This window comes from Macaca thibetana, chromosome 1 (assembly GCF_024542745.1).
Source record: "Macaca thibetana thibetana isolate TM-01 chromosome 1, ASM2454274v1, whole genome shotgun sequence".
Lineage (NCBI taxonomy): Eukaryota > Metazoa > Chordata > Mammalia > Primates > Cercopithecidae > Macaca > Macaca thibetana.
Genome location: NC_065578.1, coordinates 214893506 through 214910312, shown reverse-complemented (window position 1 = coordinate 214910312; position 16807 = coordinate 214893506). Strand labels below are relative to the sequence as shown.

The 16807-nt window shown below is 41.0% G+C and overlaps 1 protein-coding gene across 6 annotated transcripts in view; it reads left to right on the top strand.

The window, feature by feature from the left end:
* AKT3 (AKT serine/threonine kinase 3) overlaps positions 1-16807 on the top strand; it is a 362334-nt gene that overhangs the window by 338796 nt on the left and 6731 nt on the right. For all 6 annotated transcript variants that reach the window (XM_050771497.1, XM_050771487.1, XM_050771516.1 and 3 more), the window contains one exon: positions 10749-10851. In XM_050771497.1, coding sequence (XP_050627454.1) covers positions 10749-10851 — 103 coding nt within the window. The remainder of the gene's footprint in view (positions 1-10748; positions 10852-16807) is intronic.

Genomic DNA, 16807 nt, shown 5'->3' with positions numbered 1-16807 from the left:
TGCCGAACATAGAAATTGCTGCCTGCCCCGTGCCTGAAATTGAACTTCTACCTCTTCCTCCTCAGCTTTTAAAGCCCCTGTCTTTCCTTCTCACCACAAATTCATCCCCCAACCCAAACGCTCCCTGCCACTGGGCCTCTCCAGCATTCATCTGATGTGGTGGTAAGAGAGTGGCTGGGGCTGTCAGTGCTAGAACCTGGACAGAGAGGGGGGGGTCTTGGTTACATCATCTTTACAGAAATATAATATGAATTTCTCTCTAAAAATAATAGATACTTGTTAGAAGCTGTAGTATTATATTTTTATATATTTCTGGTTTAATAGACCTTAATGTTACTGCGTAGTTACCTACCTACATTATATAGCGTTTGTGTGTATGTGTGTGTATCTATTGAAACAGGTCCCAAGTTTTTTCCAGTTTATATGTAGGCTGCATTTTTCTTTTTTTCTTTTCTTTTTTTAATTTTTGAGCCAGGGTCTCTCTCTGTCACCCAGGGGAGTGCAGTGGTGCAATCACAGCTCACTTCACCCTCAGCCTTCCACCTCAGCCTCCCAAGTAGCTGGGATCACAGGCATGTGCTACCATACCTGGGTAATTTAAAATTTTTTTTTTGTAGAGATGGAGTCTCTCTGTGTTACTCAGGCTAGTCTTGAACTCCTGGCCTCAAGTGATCTGCCCATCTTGGCCTCCCAAATTGTTGGAATTATAGATGTGAGCCACTGTGCCCAGCCTTCCCTATATAGGCTTTTATAACAAAATTAGCTTGTAAGTTGGAAATTGCCTTTATGTCATTTCTCCCCAGTTTACATACTTATTCAACTTTTGCTCATGTTCTTGAATATTTCTCATGAGAAATAGTGATTAATGGCTGCCACACTGCTGATGTTGGACAGTGCCTATAAAATCAGCTGAAGAAGGGAGAAAGTAGATTGTTTCACTAGGCTCTTAGTGAAGTTCCGATAGTTAGAATAGATGCAACTTGTCCAGAAACACTACTAATGCAAAGTATTTTTGTTCCCCTCTCATGCCTTTTAAAAAGGCTCCCAGTGTTTCACTAATGAGAGCTCTTTTATTGTAATTTATAGGTGAATCCTCTCCAGGTATAACAGATCTTCAAATAATGTGTCATAGCTATAGATATTTGTGAATAACATCACCTGTGCATAGACCTACAATCAGTAGGATGAGTGCTTATGAAGTTATTTTTGAATGAGAAAAATGTATCACCGAAAAGAAAATACAAGTTCCAATTTCTGGGGATTACTTTTTAAAGTAATGCAAATCATCCATATCATGTGTTAACAAACGCTTCAGAATTCCAGCAAGGAAAGCAGGTGTATTAATTAAACATTTAATGTCTTTTATAGCTAAAGTACTCATTTTGGCAGGTCTATGATGATACAATAGTGGTATATTAATTTGTTATATACCTTGGGCCCCTTGGTACATTTTATATAGGCACAAGATTAACAGCTTGAGCTTCAATTATTACTGTGTAGTTTTGTAAAAATGAAATATAATTATCGTGTCTAGTTTTATGTCAAGAAGAATTCACTGGTATGGCACAGCTTAGCATACAATGTAACTACATAATGTATGCCATATATCCATTAGTTTTGTTAGAAATAAATCCTCTTTTATACTCCTGCTTTTCCACTACGTGCACACCTACATATACACAAAGCGTGAAGCCAGTATTTAATAGAAATTAAATAAGCCAGAATCTCCACCTGTGATTGACTACTTTCTCATGTTGTTTCAGAGAAGTGAAAATTACAGCACCAGATTACTATCTCTGGGAGATCTAAACATGCAATAGTGTTGGCAATTCTTTACAGCAAACATCTATTTTCGCTGATTTTGAACCCTATAAGCCAACACAAAGTGGTGGAAATAACCACAGTTGTTAAGGCAATTAAGATACCATAATCACTGTCTACATCAGCTGCCCCAGAAAGTTTCAAGTTCTCCACTCTATTTCTTAAGCACCTGGAAGGAACAATAGAAGAAAGAATATAGATATCTGATGGTAGCACGCGACCTGTTGCTAAGAAAGGTCTGTGGAGTCCCTTACCTTCAGAGACCTTGGTGTTCCTATATACCCTCGTGTGGTCATTCCAGCCATACCAGGAATACCAAATGTGACTTACTCTAACAACCTTCAGAAAATTCTCTCTGTTCTTTCATTGACACTTTTAGGAAGATAGTAAATGGTAGAGTGATTTCATAACATTTAAAGTTTGATAAAAGATCAGTGTGGAAAGGATCTAGGGTGCTTCAACTTTGCTGTCACCATATGGACTTCAAGTTGCATATTTCCAGTGAAATGAAATTGATGTCTTGAACCCAGAAACTTTATTGTCTTGTTTAAGATCACTGGATAGCACATTTTCTGAAAGCAAATTGTTTTTCAAATAAAGATTTGTTTCAAGTTTAGTGCATTTGTCAGAAAAATACGTTGTTTGCAGTTAATGACACTATAGCTATTCATTGAGTTGATCCATAAAAGTAGCTGAGATTTACAGAAATATTTATGACTATCCTTTCTAAATGGGAATGTACATTCTGTTGATACAGAAATGTTTTGAGAGATGTGGTTAGAGAAAAAGAAGAGATGAAGATTCTGGTTTAAAGCTGAAATAGGAAATTAATGTATTAATGTGCTAGGGCTGCTATAACAAAATACCACAGACTGGGTGGTTTAAACAACAGAAATTCGTTTTCTCACATTTCTGGCTAAAGTCCAAGATCAAGGTACAGGCAGGGTTAGTTTCTTCTGAGGTGTCTTTCCTTGGCTTGCAGAAGGCCGTCTTCTCCCTGTGTCTTCATGTGGTTTTTCCTTAGTGTGTCTCCTTGTGTGTCCAAATTTCCTCTTCTTGTAAAGATACCAGATTGAGTTAAGACACACCCTTATATCTCATTTTAATGCAGTTACTTTTTTAAAGGCCTTATCTCCAGATAGAGTCACATTTTGAGGTACTTGGGGTTAGGGCTTAAACATACTAATTTTGGAGGGACACATTTCAACCTATAATAATATAATATTTGAAATTCGTTCAGCTATTATTTAAAGTAAATATGAGGGGACTTCAAAAAGTTCATGGAAAATGGTATTAAAAGATAAAAACAGAAAATACAAACTTTATTTCTCAACATAAGCTCCATCAAGTTCAAGATACTTTTGTAAGCCATGATACCAGCTAGTTAGTTCATCCCTAAAGAGCTGAACGTCCTGGTAATTTACCTATATGTCAGTGCAGTCTTTAAGTGAAGAAAAACTAGTTCTCTTTAAAAGCTTTTTTAAGTTTAGGGGAAAAATAAGTCAGAAGGAGCCAAATCAGGACTGTAAGGTGGATGCCTAATGGTTTCCCATGAAAGCTCATGAAAGTACCCCTGTTTAATGAGAGGAATTAAGCAGGAGCATTATGCGGGTGGAGGAGGACTCTCTGGTGAAGCTTTCCTGGAAGTTTTTCTGCTAAAGCTTTGGCTAACTTTCTCCAGGTGTTATCATTCTCTGGCCCTCCAGAAAGTCAATAAGCAAAATGCCTTGAGCACCCAAAAGACTATTGCCATGACCTTTGCCCTTGACCTGTCCAATATTGCTTTGACTGGACCATTGCCACTTCTTCATACCCATTTCTTTATCTTGAGGATTATACTGATAGAACCATGTTTCAACTCCCGTTACAATTCTTCAAAGACATGCTTCAGGATCTTTATTTCACTTGTTTAAAATATCCATTGAAAGTTCTGCTCTTGTCTACGGCCGATGTGGATGCAACGGTTTTGGCCCCCATCGAGTGGAAAGTTTGCTCAACTTAAATTTTTCAGTCAGAATTCTGTAAGCGGAACCAGATGAGATGAGATGTCTATGGTATTGGCTATTGTTTCTGCTGTTAATCACTGGTCGTCTTGAATTAGGGCACAAACGAGATTAATTTTTCCCTTGCAAATTGATGTGGATGGTCTGTCGCTGCGGGCTTCATCTTCCACATTGTCTTGTCCCTTTTTAAAATAAGTTACCCATTTTTAGACTGCTGATTTATTTGGGGCATACTTCCCATAACTTTTCATAAAGCATCAGTGATTTAATCATTCTTCCACCCAAGCTTCACCACGAATTTAATGTTTGTTCTTGCTTTGATTTTAGAATTCATGTTGCTCTTACAGGGGCTCTTTCCAAACTGACGTCTTATCCTTCTTAGTGCCTCAAACTTGATCCTGTACAGACATGTTACAACAAGTTAGTGTGAGTTAATTTTGGTGCAGAAATTTTTTGAAATCTGTGCATGGTTTTTTCATAATACACATTTTCCATAAACTTTATGAAGACTACTCAGGAATATTATATATTCTAGAAATTTGTAATGAAATCTAAAGTTGGGGCATCCTGATGATTTTTACGGGACTGCTTCTGTTCAAGTACTGTGGCAATTTTTTTTTTTCTTTTTTTTTGTTGGAGTCTTGCTCTGTCACCCAGGCTGGGGTGCAATGGCACAATCTCAGCTCACTGCAACCTCTGCCTCCCAGGTTCCAGTGATTCTCCTGCCTCAGCCTCCCAAGTAGCTGGGACTACAGGCATGTGCCACTACACCCAACTAATCTTTATATTTTTAACAGAGATGGGGTTTCACTATGTTGGCCAGTCTGGTCTGAAACTCCTGATCTGCCTGCCTCAGACTCCCAAAGTGCTGGGATTACAGGCGTGAGCCACCATGCCCAACCGTACTGAGGCAGTCTTTTACAAGCCCTACCCCACAACGTTCCCCATATACATAATGTAGGGTCTTTGCTTCCTCTACAAATGTTTATATTACACTGAGTTGTCTTCACCTTCAGGGACAGGGGGAGTGGAAGGGGGAATAATGCTTCCCAGAATGAATATCTTCACTGACTAATTTGTAGAGAAACAATCAAAAGCGAAAGTAGTTTTCATTCAAAGCCTTCACATTGTAAATGCTACAGTAGAAAGACCTTGAGATCAAGAGACCTAGGTTTTTGCCACTCCAGTTCTTATTTGTATAATTTTTGGCAAGCCATTTAACCAGTGTCAGCTTTAATTTCCTAATCTCTAAAAAGATATGCTACGTGCTCACTGACATCTTACTCCACTCCAAGATTTAATGATTGATTCATTTATTCTGCAAATATTGTTGAATGCTACTATGTGGCAAAGACTGTTTTAGGGGTTGGGAATACCACATTAGTGCAACACAAAGTTCCAGATGAGACAAGTGGGAAACAAATAGCAAGATGGTAAATTTAATCTTAATTATATCAATAATCACATTAAATGTAAATGTTCTAAACACCACAATTGAAAGACAGAGATTAGACTTGGTAAAAAGCAAGAACTACCTATATGCTGCTTATAAGAAATCAATTTTAAATGTGAGATATAAGTAGATTAGAAGTAATAGAACAGAAAATTATATACTATGCTCACCCTAATCAAAAGAAAACTAGAGTGCTATATTAAATCATATGAAGTAGATTTCAAAGCAAGTAATATTGCTGGAGAAAAGGAGGATTATTTCATAATAATTAAGGGAGTCATTTCATCAAGAAGTATTAACCATCTTAGTTGTGCATCTAATAACAAAACTTCAAAATATATGAAGCAAAAACTAATATAACTATAAGGAAAAATAGACAAATTTACAATTACTATTAGACGTTTCAATACCCATCTTCAAATAATTGATACAGCAATTGGAGAGAAATTGGTAAGATTATAGACAGCTTGGGCAATCCTATCAATCAGCTTGATCTAATTGACATTTATGAAACACGCTACCCAACAACATAAGAACACTTATTTTTCTCAAGGTCACAGATCATTTACCACAGTCTACCCTATGTTGAGCAAAACAACTCCATGAATTTTAAAGGATTTAGCTACTGTAAAACATATTCTCTTTGAAGGAAATGAAATTAAAAAGACACAGAAAGATATATGGAAAATCCCCAAGTTCTTGGAAACTAAATACTAAATAATCCATGGATCAAAGAAGAAATCAAAGGGAAATTAGAAAGTATTTTGAATGGACTGAAAATGAAAACACAACATGTTTAGCTGTGATATACAGCTAAAGCAATACTTTATAGTACTAAATAAAATTTATAGTACTAAAAGATATTTTTAAATATTAGAAAAGAAGAAAAGTGTAAGATTAATGACCTTAGCTTCTATGTTAAGAAACTAGGACTGGGCACAGTAGCTCACGACTATACTCAGTACTTTTGAAGGCCAAGGTAGAGGAGCTCTAGACTAGTCTGGACAACATAGTGAGATCCCATCTCTGAATAATAAAATATTAGCTGGGCATACTGGTGCGCACCTGTGGTCAGAGCTACTCAGGAGGCTGAGGCAGGAGGATTGCTTGAGGCCAGGAGTTTGAAGCTTCAGTGAACTATGATCACACCACTATACTCCAGCCTGGGTGACAGAGTCAGATTTTGTCTCTAAGAAAGACAAAAAAGGAATTATAAAAACAAGAACAAATTAAATGCAGTATAAACAGAACAAAGGAAATAAAGATTGGGATAGCAATCGATGAAACAGAAACAAAAAATCATAGAGAAAATTGATGAAAGAAAAACTGGGCTTTTGAGAAGATCATTAAAATGGATGTATTTCTCACCTGACTGAATAGAAAAGTGAGAAGACAAATAATAAACGTTGACACTGCTACAGATTATATTGGTATTAAGTGGATAATATAGTAACATTATGTATAACTTTATGCCAATAAATTCAACTCTTTGGCTAAAATGGACACATATCTTGAAAGATACAAATTACCAAGAAGAAATAGATATCATGGATAGCCTTGTACCTACTAAAGAAATTATAATTGTGGTTAAGATCCTTCTGACAAAGACACCAGACCCACATATTTTCACCAATGAAGTCTACCAAACATTTAAGGAATATTATCAATTCTATACAAATTATTCCAGAAAATTGAAGATGAGAGAATATTTCTCAGTTCATTCTGTGAGGCAGGTACTAACTTGACATCAGTATGCAAAGAGATTTTTTTTTTTTTTTTTTTTGAGACAGAGTCTGTCTCAGACAGTCTCAGACTCTGTTGCCCAGACTGGAGTGCAGTGGCACCATCCATCTCAGCTCATGGCAAGCTCTGCCTCCCGGGTTCACGACATTTTCCTGAGGTAGCTGGGACTACAGGCGCTCGCCACCATACCCGCCCGGCTAATTTTTTGTATTTTTAGTAGAGACGGAGATTTCACCGTGTTAGCCAGGATGGTCTCGATCTCCTGACCTCGTGATCTGCCTGCCTCGGCCTAAGTGCTGGGATTACAGGCCTGAGCCACCACGCCTGGCCTGCAAAAAGATTTTTAAAAGAATGCTATAGACCAATATTCTTAATGAACATATATGCTGAAATGTTTAATTTAATTTTAGCAAATTAAATCTAACAATAGATACAAAGAACAATAGATACAATAGACCAGTGTGGTCTATTCTAGGAATATAAGATTGAATATAAGAATAGAATATAAGGAATATCTAGGAATATATTCTAGGAATATAACATTCAAAACCAATCACTATAGTTCACCTATTAACAGAGTAAGAAGGAAATGATTATATCAAATGATGCAAAAAAAAAAATCAAGAAAAATTCATCCTTTTAAATATTTAAACAAAAAATGAAATGCTCTGAGTGAATTAGGAATTAGAATTGTTTTTTAACATAAAGGAAAACAATTTGACAGTTTCTGGAAAAGTCAAATGTATACCTACCATATGGCCCAGCCATTCCACTCCTTAGTATTTGTCCTAAATTAAATCATATGTCTACACAAAGACTTGGACGTAAAAGTTAATAACAATTTTGTTTGTAAGTGCCCCAAACTGGAAACAGCCCCGATGTTCATTGACAGATGAGTGGGTCAATCGTGATACATCTGTGTACTGAAATATGACCCAGCAAAGTGGGCAAACTCTTGATACCTGCGGTGACATGCATGAATATCAAAGTAATCATGCTAAATGAACGAGACAGACAACGGGTACATACTATATGATTCATCTGCATAAAATTCTTAAACATACAAGCAAGTCAGTTACGGCAGAAAGTTTGCCAGTCATGGCCTGCAGGGGATGGGAGGATGGAAGCACACATGGGCACGAGACGACGTTTAAAGTGGTAGATGTTTTCACCATGTTGATTTTGGTGACAGTTTCATGGGTATATACATATGTCAAAACATATCCGCTGCCTGTTTTTTTCTTTTTTTTTTTTTTTTTTTTTTTTTTTTTTTGAGAGGGTTTTACTCTTTTGCCCAGGCTAGGTTGAAGTGCAATGGCATAATCTTGGCTCACTGCAACCTCTGCCTCCTGGGCTGAAGTGATCCTTCCACCTCAGCCTCCCAAGTAGCTGGGACTACAGGCACACACTGCCACACCCAGCCCAAGTTGTATATTCTTAACGTGGGCTGTTTAGTGTATGTTAATTACTCATCAATAAACTTTTTTTAAAGTCCTTGCCCTCGTGGAACTTACATTTTATTGATGATGACATTGACAGTAACAAACAAATCTACGTATATCATATGTGGTATACGTGCCTGTGTATCAGATGTTGCAAAGTCTCGAAGAAAAAGCAATGTGAAGATAGAAAGTGAGGGGGAGGATAGCTGTTTAATATAAGAAGGTGGTCAGGAAAGTCCTCAGTACATGTGGCATTTGAAACAGAGACTATTTTAAGCTCTCCTGTAATCTTTTGAAAAGTGTTAAGATAGGTTTCAGTTTGTTAAAGTTACAGATGATCATTCTCCCATCTAAAAGGACAAGTTTCCCCTAACTTGAAGGCAAATTTAAATTTCTGACATCACAAAGAACCAGATGAAAAGGGGGGAGCAGAGGTAAGCAAAACCTACTCCTAGTGCCCAAGAGAAGCCGATTCCAGCCACAGGAATTTCTTGTGGTTAACTTTTGATTGGATGGATAAAGACCTATTTTGTGAACATCTGTAGAATAGTAAATCAGAAAAACCCAACCAGAATTCCAGTCGTCCAGTTTCCTGTCAGATAGGGGCAATTACCCCTGGGTTTTCTTAAAAAACGAACAAACAAAAGCGTTCCAGCCTCTGTCGCCTCTGGTGTTCCCCGTGCATGTGCCTGTGATATGTGGTGCCAGTGAAGACAGTGCACGTAGCCCGAGACTCAGAGGGAGGGTTTCTAGCAGTGATATGTGATGCCGGTGAAGACAGTGCGCGTAGCCCAAGACTCAGAGGGAGGGTTTCTAGCAGTGGAGTGACCTGCTTGCTCATGTCCAGGGAGCCAGCAGAGCACCTAGAAAGAAACTTGGTCTGGCACCATGGCAGGCTCTGCTTACCACTAGCAGAGGAGTTTGTTTCAGGTCAGGGATTAGTAGCCATTACCAGCTGATCAGTGGAATGTAGAGTTGGTTCATCCTCAAAGCTTGACAGTCATGAAGACCTTAGAATAGCTGTGTGCTGGGGGCAAACAAAGAATTTTAAAAAGAAGAGATTAAGAATGCTTTGTAGCATGCACCATAAACTGAAATGTGGTCCTTTATTTTGAAAACCTGCTTTTAATTCTGCTCATCCCACGATTCTTAAAAATATAGTTCTGTCTAGAGAATAGTTTAAAGATTTCGCCTTATTATTTAACATAAATTTGGTGACAGAAAGAGTGGGAAAATGCACTGATCTCAAGCCAATTGTGTATTTGTTTCTGTAAAATTTGTATAAAACATGCTGATTTCTGTCATTCTGTTTGCCATGTTCCTATCCCCATGAGAACCGTATTCTAAAGCAGCATCCCCTGTTCTGAATGATGCTCTGCAGAGCACATACTCTGACCCTAATGCTCTGGCTCTGGGCATCCTGTGCTAGAAGGAACCTGTGGGTTCCACCTATCCCTGAAGGCTAGAGCCCCGAGACGCAGAAGCCTCATGTTAGTTTCTTCTCCCTCCCAACCAGCAGAGGTTCACAGGGCTCCGGCTCCTGAGACCTCCGGTTCCCCAAGACTTTCTTCCACCCCCGCCTCCCCCACCCCCATGCCTGCCACAGGTGCAACTTGAATGAGATGATTCCTGCCCTGTCAATCCCAGAGGAGCTACTCTTAATCTCTTCTGGGGTGTGGTCCCCTTTGAGGATCTGATGAAAGCTGTGGGCAAAAATTTGCGTGTAACTGCAGGGGCTGCCAAGAAACCCTTTTCCAGAGCGGGGCGGGCATCGATGCCCACTTCCTATCAGCAAATTCTTGGCAAAGTCCAAAGTTGTAGTTCTTTACGAAGGGAAAGGCAGCACTCTCGTCCGTACCCTGGTGGTAGCTGTATTATTAAGTTGTATCTTTGTTAATACCTTCTTCAGCTAGTACTAGAAAGAGGCTGCCCGGAGAGGAGCCCACGTCCTGGCACACTGCTCCCTGTCAATATGGTTTTGCATGTATGTTTGTTATTGGGGGAAAAAACCAGGACAGATTTTTCAATATCCCTCTCCCGTTCTATTCTGTGGTTTTCCTTTGTTGTTTTTCGTGACCATTACATTTTATACAGAACCACCAATTACCCACCGGTTTGTTTAGACTATTGACTGGGAAGCCAAATACCATGTCCCCCTTACACAGCGACTCAGCATTGTAGACTTTTGTTCTGTTCATTTAACTACATGCTCTCTGCATTTTTCCCAGAAAGGAATTTTCCTGAATTGAAATCAGTTAATAAAACTCTTTTTCTTTCTTTTTACAGCTTGTACCTCCTTTTAAACCTCAAGTAACATCTGAGACAGATACTAGATATTTTGATGAAGAATTTACAGCTCAGACTATTACAATAACACCACCTGAAAAATGTAAGTAAATTTAGAAGGCAATTGATAAATTTCTAATATAATTTATTCTAATGTAATTGAAGAAAACAGTCTTCTAAAAACTCATCTGATATTTTCAAGATCAAATTCCACAGTGACTTACTCCATTCTATTTAAGAATATTGAATATTGAATTGAATTTAAGAACATTGAGTTCCCAGTGGAAATATCAAAAGACAGGTAATATCAAAGGACTGCAAGAAATGCTTTTCTGGGTAGGATAAATTATATAGAGAGAAATTGTAGATGAAATTACAGACTAGCCCTTCCTTACTGTTCTCCAATAGATTCTTTTGACACCAACTGAAAGGACTGTGAAATAGAGACTCCCCTCTTTCCTAGACTTCGTTCATTCCCACATCACCTTCAGAATTTTGCCAATTCTGGCCTCCTACTTACTTAATAGTTTTAAAATTCACTTAGAGTCACTCCTTTTTACTTAGCTCTCTCTTAAATAGCATTATCTGTGAGGACATAATTTAGTTTGCTGGTTCTTTTGAATACATATAAATTACATATTTATGAAAACTATGTGTTCATGTACCACTTCAAGTCAATTCATATACATTAGTATGTCTCACACTTAGAGAAATTCCATAAATCAGTGGAGCTGTAATGAGGGAAAAGGTGATCAGACATAATTGATAAACATTTTCATGCTGACAGAGGTCTGTGTGTATCATCACTAACTTAGGAATGCGAATACGATTGCGTTTCGGGGCAACATTTGGAGGGCTGCAAGGATGCTTCAAGTCACACATTTTTTGGTTCACATCATAGTTTTTCTCTCCTTTTCTTTTCGATTCCTTTCCTATATGTCTTCTCTTCTCATTCCTTTTTCGGAGGCAGATTCATCAATAGTGCTGATGTGGATTCAGTGTCCGGGAGAGGGGAGGTTGGAGGCTAATGCTGTGCCCAACATGGTCACAGGTGACAGATTCTCCTGTCAAGAGGCAAACAAGGGGTCATATGGGCCAAGAGGTCTTAATATGGGGACCATGGTCTGGCGACAAGGGGACTGTGAACACCCTGAAAGTGAAGATATAATTGTGTGTGTGTGCTTTTCTTTCTTTAGATTCACATAAAGTTAAGGTGCTCCAGGTCCTGAAGTTGGATCAGCCATAGTCAGGGAGCAGGGCTTACCAACTTGACCGATGTCTAGTCTAAGTTGTGAAATACCAATACATTGAAGTGAGCTACTGATGGTCTATCCTGTGGTGAGGCAGAGTTTCCACTCAGTCTTGTGCCATTGCTAGAATTTTAGAATCACTAAGAGTCACTGACAGACAGTGTTGGAAAGCCTGTGGAGTCATGGGCAAGTCGCTCAGGGCTGAGTAGAAATAATGGGCATAGGCCTTGGCCTCTGTCCCCAGCATGGACTGTGGCATTAGAATTGTCCAAAATGCTGGGTAACACCAGTGAGTTTTTGGATCCGCCCATGGGCAGTTCCTGCCATAGAGCCTTTGCTAGGCCCTTTCATTTGGATATAATCCTAACTGTAATCAGACCACACCATTCCTCTGCTTAAAACCTTCCAGTGCCATTCCATTGCACTCTAAATCCAATTTGCTCACACTGGTTTGCACAGCACTGACTGATCTGGGCTCTGTCCACCTCTCTGACCTCTTCCTGCTCCATCTTCCCCCACTGTCCCTGGGTTCCAGCCACACCTTGAACATGCCACAGGTCACCATGCCTCAGGCTCTGGGTACGGTATTTATGGTGTCCATGCCTGGAATGCTCTTCTTCCCTGATCTTACATGGACGGCTCCTTCTTGTCCTTCAGCTCTAAGCTTGCATGTCATTCCATCAGAGAACCTTCTTTGACCTCCTAGTCTGAAGAACATCAGTCTGACAGCACTCCCTCCCACCCTTCATTCTCTGCACTGGCACCTTTCCTTGCTGGTATTTTTCTGTTTGTTTGCTTAGTGTCTCTTTCTACCACTAATGTGCAGTGGGTTGGAGAGGAAGGATCTAGTTTGTCTCATTCGTTGTTAGCCCAAGCTCCTGGTTAGATGCCTGGCACAGTGTGCATATTCAATAGTACTTGTTAGGTGCATAAATAAACAGAATATGGTGAGGGCCCAGGAACTTCAGAGCTGGGGGGACACCCGGGTTTGCCTCCCCTCTGAATAGCCAAAGCAGACATTGGGAAGGTCCTGACAGGTCTCTGACCTCAGTCTCAGCCTCTTTGAGAAAGTTTCTATTCTTAAATAGAGCATTTGGCATTTGCATACTCTTTAGAGCAAGTAAAGACGTTATTTTGGAAGTCGTAGAAATAGGAAGGCTCTAACATATCAGGAGTAGATATTTTACTTCAGAAAGCTAAAAGTGAAATCCCAATTTGGGACCCAGAGTGAGGCTGAAAAAGCCCAGGACTCAGACCTGGGGAACCCGTCTTATGTCCTGCCTCTGCCCCTTACAGCTCTGGGCGATGGCCGGTCACTTTGTCCTCTGCAAAAGCGGGGAGCAGGGCTGATACTCTCTCGGTGGCCTGTTTTTGTCCTCCTGTGTGCCTGAGAAATTTAGGAGAGGCACTGAGAGTTCTGCAAATTTGAATCGCCCTATTTTCAATTCTGCTCAAGCACCAGATTGGTTAGTCCATAGTATTACTGTGTGCTGTGGTCCAGTCCATTTCGGGGGACGATAGGCCCGACCCAGCGAGCACCTGGCTGCAGGAGCGGCGTAGTGGAGGGCTGGCATAGTGGAGGGCCGGCGGACAGGGCCAACTAATGCTGTGCTCGGAAATGTGGGACTGGAAAGACCAGAGCAAATCAAAATGGATTTGGTTACAAATAAGGTCAATTAGAAACTGTTGTATATGCCTCTTAGTTATTTTTTCATGATTGACTTGAATTTCAAAGCCCTAGCTTTCAAGGACCAGAATCTCTGCGAAATTCATCTTACCTGCCTTATTCCTTACACCACACCCACGGGGCACTTGTCCTGATGAGAATTTGTCGTTAGTTTGCATTTTATTGCTCAATTTCTAGGACTTCTAAAACGAGACTGAAATGTTAGAAAGTGTTAGAAGTCCCCCAGCACAGTTTCTAGAACATAATTTGAACCTAGTTCCTTGGCTTCATTAATCAGCAATATAAAAGCCATCAAGAATGTTTTTCCTGGCATGTCATATTTTACCACTAACAGCAACTCCATTATTAAATAACATATGTCCTTTCAGACATGGGTCATGCTGTAAAAGCCCTACAACCTTGGTGTCTTTAAATGATCATAGGTTCACTTCTAGATTGAGACAGAGATACCTACGAAGCCTGTACATTGTAGTAACTTCCAAGATGGTTATCAAAATCCACCTGCAATTGTCAGCCCACGGAAGTCTGGCTTTTTGTCTAGGCACAGTGGTGCACGCCTCACCTGAGGTCAGGAGGAGCCTGAGACCACGAGCCTGGCCAACATGGTGAAACCCCCTCTCTACAAAAAAATACAAAAATTAGCCAGGCGTGGGGCCGCATGCATGTGATTCCAGCTACTCGGGAGGCTGAGGCAGGAGAATCGCTTGAACCCAGGAGGCAGAAGCTGCAGTGAGCTGAGATCACAACCCTGCCCTCCAGTCTGGGCAACAGTGCAAGACTCTGTCTTTAAAGAAAAGTCTGGCTTTTGTGGGTGTCAGAAATGGGGTGTGGTCCTGCCCTGCCCCTGGGCCCCGGACAGTATGGCAACGAGAGCCCAGCAGTGTCATCTGTGTCTGACAGGGCACCCCACAATTGAGGGGTGGGGAGGGCGCTGTGGACTTCCTGTGTTTTTCCCGATTCAGGACCACTGTAGAAAGGAAAGTCAGATGACAGAGCTCAGCAGAGTGTGCCCAGGCAAAGACCAGCATCGACGCGTCTGTAGGCACCTCCGTTCAGCAGCCGCTCCTGCTGTGTGTGTGTGTGTGTGTGTGTGTGTGTCTGTGTGTGTGTGTCTGTGTGTGTGTGTCTGTGTGTGTGTGTGTGTCTGTGTCTGTGTGTCTGTGTGTGTGTGTGTGTCTGTGTGTGTGTGTGTCTGTGTGTGTCTGTGTGTGTGTGTGTGTCTGTGTGTCTGTGTGTGTCTGTGTGTATGTGTGTGTGTGTGTGGGTGTGTGGGGGTGGGTGTGTGTGTGTGTGTGTGTGTGTGTCTCGGCACCGCGCAGCGCTCCGCGCTGGGGGCCACGGGGCCCTGGGCTTCCTGTCTTAGGGGAGCAGCCTCGATGGTGGTGAACTGCAGGTTCTTCTAGGGCAAAGGGGCGGTGTTTTTAGTTTGACAGTTCCTGGATCCATCCTAGATTCCCTTAAGGGGCAGATAAAAATGAGAATCAGTGAAACCTTAAAACGGTGATTACATTGAACATAACCTTTTTCTTGCTGCTTTGAATAGTTTAATTGGTAAGAAACCATTGCAGCTCCCTAACTGCTAACACACAGAGGTTTCATTGGTCCAAGTCCAGGGTAGCACCGTCGTTAGCAGTTGTCTTCCCACTTGCCACCTTGCTTGTATAAAACAGAGTACAGTTACTGTTCAGAACACATCAGCAGTTAGAAAGGCAAAATGTCCCATTTTCTACAAACAGCTGCAGTGACATGCCAGATTGTCCTCACTGGCATTAATAATGGAACAGATTTGGGAATGTGTCATCTTTCGTTATTGCCATTGATGGTCCTCTGCCTTCCCCTTACAGAAAAAGAGGGTTTCTTTGAGATCTGGTCACTTTTACTGCCATATAATGACGTTTGTTAAATGTTCTAAGAAAATCAGGCAACTGATGTTCCTCATGTAGAGTTGATCATGGTCTTCTTTTTCCAGATAAGTGTTTTTGAAAAACATAGTTCATGCTCACTATCGTCACTGTTCCCTATGCACAGCCTCTCACCGCAGGAACTAACTTGTGTACATTGACAGGCTCCGACTCAGAGTCAGCTGCCACTTCCTCCAGCTCCCCTCCCACCATCCTGCCCAGGCTCTCAACTCTTTTAGGGCCATGATCAGATGTTCACACCTCATTGTTACCAAGCCTGCCAACAGAAAAGGGCTGGAATGATGGAGGGGGATCATTGGCTTTAAAGAATATCAAGGATTGGAGCCCTCAGGGATATCTGTGAAATTTCCTAGATTCAGAATTGCGAGGAATGTGTTACTGAAGTGAGAGTGAAGGCTGTCCCTCAATTCTTAGCTGACACCCAGCAAGAGTCCCTCCTCTTCCAAAAGAGTGTCCAGCACCTGCCCCTGTGGAGCGTCTGGCTAACCTGGATGCTGAACCTCGCCGGGCTAGAGTGAGTCCTGGTCATGGCCCCAGGAGCCCAGGCAGCTCTCCTGCCCTTCCTGGCTGAGCAGGACAAGCACCAGGCTCCCCACTGCTGTCCAGAGCCAGCTGCATGTTTGCTGTGCAGAAACACTGAGCAAAATAAAGCTGTTGGTGAGGAAAATTGTTTATTTGAAATGTGATTGGCACATGTCAGAATCTGAACATGAAGGTGTTAGCTGCCTGTATTCTCTAGAGAGTGTTTATACTCTGTGGCTCAACCATGGATATACCATCATTCCCAGCTCCTTCCGTTTCTACTGTAGCTAAAAAAACTGCTGAAGGTATTTGATCTAAAAGATGCATGTGACTTGCTTGGTACAAATATTGGAACCAATAACTTTATAAGGAGGTAGAGATTTCCCCAAACCTCAATACCTTCTAGCAATGCCGACTGCAGTTCCAGTGGTCTATTTGCTGAAGGAGAGAGGGCCTCCGAGTTCAGTGTCTTCCACAGAGCAGGGAGCCCCAAATCTTACCTAATGCAAGGATATCTTCTGATACATTAGAGGTCAAACATTTGGGCTAATGCCAGCTTGAATCCCATTTCTTAGAATCTTCTGCATTAAGAATGGGATACAGAAAAGAAAAACAGTGAGACAAGAATGGAAGTGTTTATTCTTCAGACAAAGGCCGAGCATCCTCCTCTTCAGGGTG